The 9,016-nt window shown below is 40.5% G+C and overlaps 2 protein-coding genes across 2 annotated transcripts; both read right to left on the reverse strand.

Annotated features, from left to right (window-relative positions):
- Positions 1-904: 904 nt before the first annotated feature.
- On the reverse strand, positions 905-1,561 carry LOC307271522 (claudin-3-like; the record flags this gene model as incomplete). Its single annotated transcript, XM_080054012.1, has 1 exon — positions 905-1,561. One exon carries the CDS (start codon positions 1,559-1,561, stop codon positions 905-907), a length of 657 nt encoding a protein of 218 aa, XP_079910138.1.
- A 4,030-nt stretch (positions 1,562-5,591) lies between these two features.
- Positions 5,592-6,499, reverse strand: LOC307248724 (claudin-4; the record flags this gene model as incomplete). Its single annotated transcript, XM_080025201.1, has 2 exons — positions 5,592-6,137; positions 6,368-6,499. 2 exons carry the CDS (start codon positions 6,497-6,499, stop codon positions 5,592-5,594), a joined length of 678 nt encoding a protein of 225 aa, XP_079881327.1.
- Positions 6,500-9,016: the final 2,517 nt, after the last annotated feature.

A 9,016-nucleotide genomic window follows, 5' to 3' on the forward strand; every position in this document is an offset into this window, starting at 1 on the left:
CAATAACAAAGAATGTATTGGAATTTGGTAGAAATGTTGTTAGTAGTTTATAAAAACCAAAATGTTCATTCTACTCAAACATAAGCCTATAAATAGTAAAACGAGAGACACTGAATATTTGGAGTGGTCGCTTAATTTCTCCCAGAGCTGTATGTTTACTGTGAAATAAAGCTGTGGTTCTTAGCCTTAGGGCCTGTTCACCTACGAAATAATTCAGGGCATCAAAACGTATTTTTGATGATGAACATAGCAAACCCATTGAGTTATGGATGGGCCTAGTTTTTGTGATTTTCTTCAAACTTTAAAATACCAAATGTCTTAACCTCAATAATGATAACGAAGCAGACAACCTGAAAGAATAATTGTCACTTAATGTAAATGATCAAAGACAACTTAAGTTAAAAAAACAAGGCCTTTAATTAAAAAAGAAAACATTTTAGACATCAAGACATTTCAGATTAACTGATTTACAAAATGTACCGATAACAAAAATCAACATTATGTGCCTTCACGACGGGCGTCTCCAAACATCTTGATCAAGACTTGAAGTTCTTTAAAAAAACACAAACATAGCCAATACATATAGGCCTACACACACACACAAAAAGAAATGGAGATTAATTGATTCTGCAAATCCGAATCAGAAACTATACAATAAATTTCACATAAAGTATAAAACACAGGGCACACTACATCACTAACATATACAGTAGTTGTTGGCCTCCATACTTTGCATTTGAAAGTTGCACACCCAAAAAACTGACAAAGGAAAACAAGTTTGACTTTCAGAAGAGCATACTCAACGTGGAAAAACCGATCATTAATATAAGTTATTCAATAAAGTCCGTACTTTGAGCAATTCTTTCCATGACAACAAAAGCATGAGAATATTGCAGATGTTCCTTCACACATAGTCCCTCCTGTCGTAACCACTCGGGGCCAGAGACCTGGCTGTGGGGTACGTCATCTTCGACGGAGGCGCGTACCTTTTCTCGGGCTCCGCTGGGCAACTGGAGCAAAGAATACACCCTCCGATGAGCAAGAACGCAGACGCAGCCCAGCCTAGGTACAGAGCTGCTCCTATCTCCCTCTTCTGTGCCTCTGGTATGATTGGATTGTAGAACTCCATGATAATAGAATTGGCGGACCATGACACAGGAATCAGTTGGGCTAGAGCAGCCACTATGAAGGCCACCCCAGCTGCGATCATCACCCTAGCCTTTGCCGATTCTTCGTCCACACAGTTGGTGCATTTGGCCCCCATCATGGCGACCATTAACCCAATAATACCCACCAAAATGGAGATTATTGTGAGGGCACGGGCGGCTTGGAGGTCAGAGGTAAGAGCCAACATGGAGTCGTGGATCTTGCATTGCATCTGACCCGTGCTCTGGAACACGCAGTTCATCCACAGGCCTTCCCAGGTGACTTGGGCCGTGACAATGTTCATACCGATGAAAGCAGAAACTCTCCACATGGGCAAGGCGCAAGATACTATGGCTGCGATCCATCCTAGGACAGCCAGCACCACTCCAAGTATCTCCAGTCCAGCTGAAGGCATGTCTCAAACTCTGGGTTTAGTCAAAAAGCACAGAGGTCCTTCGCTATCTGGGTGGTTTGAAGAGGTTTGAGAGAGTGTTGTCCCGGGGGTGTTGAACGCTCATATAAGCAACAGCATTTCTATAGAGCAGAAGGTGGAGTCACTTGGTTATTGGCCAGCGAAACAGTTCAAATTGTCGTCTGTCCCAACCTTGTTTGAATGTCCAACAACCGTCAGCCTTGGCATGCAAACGGCCTCGGCTTAATCATTCAACCCTGTCTGCTCTGGTAGCTCTCCCACCTATTTGGGTGAAGGGAGAGTAAACAGAGGGTATGTATCAGTGGGTCTGGGGTAGTTAAAGGATAACAGACATGGTAAAGATCGGGGGATGAATGATTGAAAGTGGAAGGTGACGTCAACTGACGGATTGGTCAGATAGATGTTTAGAAATCTAATTTGAATCCAAACAAACAAATATTCCATCATATCTGGTTTGTTTTTATTAAGACAGCGCTGTTTTCAAAAAGGACTACCAATCATACCGTTAGCCTCGTAGCATAATTGCCTAAATCATATTAACTCTACTCTACTTTTACTCTACATCCACTCTATTCTACATCTACTCTACTCTACATCTACTTTACCCAACTCTATAATCCTTAAAATATGACTTAGGCAATTATGCTATTAGGCTAACGAAAAGTAGATGTAGAATAGAGTAGATGTAGAATAAGTAAAAGTAGAGTAGAGTAAATATGATTTAGGCAATTATGCTATTAGGCTAACGAAAAGTAGATGTAGAGTAGAGTAGATGTAGAATAAGTAAAAGTAGAGTAGAGTAAATATGATTTAGGCAATTATGCTACGAGGCTAATGATATCTGGTTTGTTTCATTAAGACAGCACTGTTTTGAAAAAAGGACTACCAATTATAACTTGATTTAATTAGGCAGTTTTGTATGAAGTTCTGAGGGTAAAAAAAGGAGAGGCACAATGAAAGTGGTGAAGAAGGGATTCAATGTTGGAAACCAGTGGGAGTCTCTCTGATTATCTCGATCATTAACTTGTATCTGTCCAGTTTCAGCCTCCGTACCCTCCCAATGAGCCTGATACAAAAAAAAACATCATCCCAAATTCTGTGGAAGGTTTGGGCATTTGTATTTACTGTTGCCCTCATCTTTTACTGGCTTAACAACGTACATGTCGTTTTTTTGCGTGTGTGGGAGTAATTAAAAGTGCATCTGTGCTATCAACAGTGTTGCTTAAACAGGACTTTGCTTTGGAAAGTTAGAAATTCGGACTGAAGACTGAAGACTGAAGAGAATCCTGATATTTTAGTGAGTGTGTAAGGTCTTAGTGAGAACACCTTTAGAATAGAGGATGCCCAGAATGTTTCCAGTAAAAAACTTGAAATATTTGTTTAACAAGTAATTGTTCAAATACACAGCCCTTAAATAAAAATAGCTCCCATTCAGACGTGTTGTAGTAGGGTACAATGAATCTGTAGATGTCAGAAGAACACTTCAAATAATGCAATTCAGAAACCCTACTATGATGAAATGTTCCAGAACAGAGTTTGGGTGTGTGCTGCTATGATGCTAAAGCAGCCTTTCCCAGCTGCCAAGGCTGTCATGGGAGGTAAGTAACTGAGACCACATGTGAGAACTGCAACGCAAACAACACAAAACCCCTACGAACATCCAGTATCCTCATGTGGGAGGCACACAGGACCGAATGTGTGAAATTATGACTAACATGTGTTTCTCAGGCTTATTTCGTATAGCAGTCTTATTAAGAGAGGACAGAAAGAATGTCAGTGTGTTGGTCAAGCGATTGTCTGCATGTGTGTGTAGAAGAGAGGGGGGTGCGGGGGTGGGGGGTCTTATCAGTGTCCTTGTTCTGAAGGTCACAGTGCATCAGGGGTTTCAACCTAAGTTTAACTTTTGCACGTGCCACAAAAAAAAAGACCCTCCTAAACACACACACCAACCTCCGGAAGGCTTATCAGGATCACACACCACATTGAATCCGCACACAACCTGTCTCAATTTTCCAAGATTGAAAAGAAACAGAGGCTATTTCACCAGCGTATGGCAGCCTCAGAATACTTTTGAAAGAAGTAAACATCAGCACAACAGCTCACAGCTCCGATCTTCTTCTTTTTTACGTACATTTTTTTTTTTAAACTTAATTTAATATGTTTTGAAGAACAATTTGGTCTCAGCTATAGGTGTGTCCTTCCTTACTTGGAAATATGGCATGACTTGATCCAAACTTTACTAACCCTGAAGCTGTCACATTTATTCAATTACCATTTCTTATGGACATTTTCTTTTCCATAAGGGTATGTGCCCATATTTGAACTCACCATACCTGCAGAGTTGCTTTGAAGTCAGAGCTGGTGTTATGTAGATTTTCGTCATTTGTCTTAATATCTGACTGGGCCGTTGCACTTTCCCATTAACACATGACTGCACAGCTGGGCTCAATAACACAGACCTATACCATCAGGGTCCGCGGTCACTCAAAGGGAGTTTTCAGGAATTTAGAAGCCTATATTCATTAGATCGTTAACTTCAATCACCAAGCCAAAGTAACCTGCCGCTTCGTTTCTTGTGCTTTTATTTTTCAGTATGTCTTGTAAACCAGAAGTACAAAGAATATGTCCTCAAGGTTCCCTATGATATGTTTATTCAGTTATTTTATTAAGTAGCCTACTGATCTTAATTGTGGATGGGGGGAGGGCGGTAGTGGTGTAGGTGGGGGGGTGGGGGGGGGGGGTTGAGGGGGGGGCATAGTTATTATTTTATTATGTAAAGCACTTTAAGCTACCTTTTTTTTGTATGAAAAGTGCTATATAAGTAAAGTTTTATTTGATTTAAATATCTTTTATACGCTGTAGTGAGAATATGGTAATATTTCCCGTCTCTTCAGCTGTTACCTCACTATTTTGTTACTCAAGTTACCTAATATCCATATTCATATTTGTTTGGAAAAATACTGTGAGATTGTTCTTTGAACAAATCCATATTCAATTTGGAAAATGTTGTAGCTTATAGTGTGATGGCTATTGAGGTGTTGCCTACTTTCTAAAACAAACGGGGAATTACCTGCTTCTGTTTTGCTACTTACATTTTTTTAAACTTTCAAACTTCTGAGTGACTCTTTCAGCATTTTGATAGGGTTAGGGTTATTCCAGTGAATACACCTGGGGAGGACGGGGCTAAACAGTTGCAAACCCACATGGTCAATAGGGTCTTTGTGGCTCAGTTTGGACTCGGTTACAGTGCGGGTTACATCTCCTTGCCGATGGAGAACTTTATCTCTGACTCAGTTTCACTCTCTCAAATGGCGGGCTGGCTGCAATGAAAGGTATAAGCATAAGGTGCTCTACGCAAACAAGCTACCCATTGTTTCTGTCCGCCACTTACAATGAAACGAAATACCGGCATGCACCAATATGGCTGCCATCGGTCTGACTCTACTGAACTCTACAGCTGGCATCCGACCCCTGTTTCTTCATACCACAGAACACATAATAGTGTTACACTTAATTTAATCATGGATTTCTGACTCTGTTGCATGAAATTGCAATGTTACTTACACGCTGGATCTCTACTAATAAAGAATGTTTGAAAATGAGTAAATTCTCAAACATTATTTTATTTATAAACTTTTAAAAACTTATTTTGATCTCAATTGCAAATTTTGCACAGACAATTTCTGTACCATCAGGTACTTCATTTTTCTTAAAAATAGCCAAAATCTACGAGACTTTTTCAAATTAATATTCGAAAAAAAGACATATAATTTGCCCACTACTGCAGAAAATAGTTAATAAAAAATATACAGTATACACCAGTTCATACTTGATATCAGAGACCGAGATGCTGCATTAACACCCATGCCATCAAACAATCCATCAACACAACATTTGCTAACACAGGTCTTAATCTGCGCCCATGTTGACTGATTGATTGATTGATTCAATTTATTTCAGACATAGCAAAAATACAAAACAAAATGAAAAGCATAAAAAATACAATAAATGTTCATACATAGTCTCTTCTGGTGTATCCATTGACCAGCATGGTTTTGACAGGTGAATAGTCCACGCGAGGAGGAGGCACGGAGGATCGACCCCCGCTCTGTAGCGCTGTAGCTGTTACGTTTGGGCAAGAGCAACAGAGCAGTGCCCCCCCTAATATGAGCAGACAGGAGGCAGCCCAGCCAAAGTACAGAGCGTTACCAAACTCCCTCTTCCCCGTCTCCTCTAGCATCGGGTCGTAAAATCCCAAAACAATGGCGTGCGCGGTCCAGGACACAGCCACTAGTAGCAGCAGTCCAGCCACCACAAAGGTCACTCCGGCAGCGACTACAAGCCTGGGTTTACTGCTCACATCCTGGCTACAGTTGGTGCATTTAGCGCCCGCCACGGACAGACCGATACCCACAATGCATAGCACAATGCTAACGATAACCAAGGCTCGGGCGGCTTGCAGGTCCACCGGAAGCCCCAGCATGGAGTCGTGAATCTGGCAGTGCATCTGGCCCGTGCTCTGGACCGAGCAGTTCATCCACAAGCCTTCCCAGATCACCTTATAGTAGGGGATGGGACAATAACACATTTTCATGTCACGATTTTCCTGGCCATCATAACTGCGATTAGCGATATTTTCACGATAATTAACTGAAACATGCGAAACATGCTTTAAACTTTTGAAAATGTCAATCAAACATATCTGGATAATTTTACAGTACATTTTGTGCAAAACATTTTTTTTTAGAAAATGTTAGCGATATAATCGTTAATCGTTCCAACCCCTACCTGGGAAATGACAATGTTCTGACCGATGTAGACAGCAACGCGCCACATGGGCAGACCGCAGGTAACCATGACGCCCAACCATCCGGCCACGGCCAGGATCATCCCGAGTATCTCCAAGCCTGCAGAGGACATAGCTTGTGATTAGGGGACTGAAGAAGGAGTTGAACTAGACTCTCTTCAAGGGCTCCTCTTTGGGATATAAGGCCCTCTGTGTGCACGGCCGGGGCTCAATCCTCCGGAGATGAAGGGCGATATCGGATCCTGTTCTGGCTCAAGGTCTCCGCATAAGACTTTTAGCGAGAGAGAGAAAGAGAGAGGGAGAATCTAGCTTCTTTATACAGCTTAGACGACTGAAGGTGGAGTCAGCTCAAGGTGGCATCATGTTTACCTTCAAAACCACACTGGCAAAAGGGGGATACTAACTTTGTTTTTTTTGGAAATCGCTCAGAAATTGATGAATTCGAATTGACAAATGGGAAATCAATGAAAAAAAAAATTCTGTATTCTTTCTGAGCATGTTTTTTCAAGTACCTGTAGGGTCTATCAGTAAAAAAATCTTACTTCACAAAACACTTACTTAGGCTATAACAGTGTAAATTTTGTCTTAAATCCCTACCACATTTACTCAGAAGAATCCTTTTGTACTACTGATGAAAGGTGACAATGTAAAGATGCTTGTGCTGGTCTTTTAGGTCTTTTGAATGTGACAAAGAGTATGTATCTGTGTATGTGACAACCTTGAAGAAAAACGCTCCGTCAATATCTGAATGAGATCTCTGTGCAAAAAAAAAAAAAAAAAAAAAGCAACAATGACAGGCCTTGTTTTTTTTGTTGGTCAGCTACCTAATCCCCTTCTCGGAGGAGGAAAAACATCTGTGTTTGAGTCAACAGGCCTCATTGTCAGTTGGCCTATCTGAGATGTTTTGACCTTAAAGGTGGAGTCAGCCATTCTGGTGAACGCTCGTTGTCAAAATCACTTTTGGTCAAAGTGAAGTGAATATCTCCTCATGATCCCGCTACCTGTACTGTGTGTGTCCTGAACAAAGAACCAGTGTTAAACTTAATACACATCCTAGGCTCTACTGTAGCTAGCAAATTGCTCCATTTACAGAGCATAGGCTGTTTATTAACACTGGATTTCTTTTCAGTATACACACAGTATACGGACAACAAGTAGCGGATTGTTTGGAAATATTCACTGATTTTGACAAAAAGTGATTTGGACAACAAGCATTCTCCAGAATCGCTGACTCCACCTTTAACATGGATGATATTATGTGGTTAAATATCGATATAAAGCAACATTTATCAGACAGTATATGCCTGCTAGTCTATGATGTGACATAAGGAGTTAAAATGCTTTGGAATCTCCATGCAGACACACCATTGCAAAACCATAAATACACACACACCTGGGACTTAATAGTAGGTCTTCAGAGTAACTAATCCCCTCAGTGAATAATACCCACTTTATGATCATTTGGGAACCTCACAGATCAGAGAGCACATTTTGTTTAAGGCTAAACCATTTACCTATTTAACTGATTTTTTAAAATAAAAATCTTGATCTACAAGTTTCATTTAATCACTCTTGCATATGGAACAAAAAACTATGCTTTTTTTGGTCACTTTGAACACTAAATGAATCCAGTGGGGATACATTTTAAAATATCTAGAATATTTTAGACAACAGGGCCGTTGAGCTCTGTTTCATTCCAGACTTTCCTGTAATTAACAGAGGTTACTTGGGGTCAGCGATCGGAATGAGTATCTCTGTTATCTTGTGGTTAACCCCCTCCACAGACACACAGACACACACATACAGACATTCCCATCCTCCCTCCCACACAAACTATTAGACACATACCTCTCAGGAATTGTAACATCTGGACCACATTGCATCATTCAAATTGTATTTTATTGCACATCAGTATAAGAAGAATAGCCTAAGCTCAATCACATTAACGTTGATTAATATTTACATTTCAGGTTAATTCTACATATTGGCTACAGGTGTTATTGGCATATCTGGCTCTTCTACAGGCTTTTACTGATATTTCATAAATGCACTGTTTGGTCTTAAACTATACATGTCTTCTCCAAAGCTGAATAAATTGACAGACATCTTCAAATCTGCACTCTAAATGGAAGGCCTATTGAAGAAATCTCTCGCTACAAATACTTGGGCATTTGGATTCATGACAAATTTACTTTGGAAGACCATATGGATAACATTAGTCAGAAATTAAGGGTGAAATTAGGTTTTCTTTATAGAAACAGGCCTTGTTTTCCATTTGATTGTATAAAACGGATCATGGAAGCAACCTGTCTAACTGTTTTGAAATTTTATTCTGTACTGAAGGTCTCACTTGAGATTTTGACCGTGCACGTGCACCAAAGATGGCTGTGTTGACATCAGAGCTATAGCTTCACAATAAAACATGGACATATAAAGAAATGGACACCGTATTGAAAAATGGCGCCCATTCATTCCTATGAAAGCTGCTCAGGCGCAGAGAAGCAACAAGGAAGCTGCCATATTGCTTTCATGTAAGCCCTGGCACGCCCAAGTGTATGACGTGCCGCTCCCTCCTCCTCCCTCGAAAACAAACTGAAAGCCGTTAAAAGCCGTTGGGCTAATAAAACGCT

The sequence above is a fragment of the Ammodytes marinus genome (assembly GCF_949987685.1).
Source record: "Ammodytes marinus genome assembly, chromosome: 3".
Taxonomy (NCBI): Eukaryota; Metazoa; Chordata; class Actinopteri; order Uranoscopiformes; family Ammodytidae; genus Ammodytes; species Ammodytes marinus.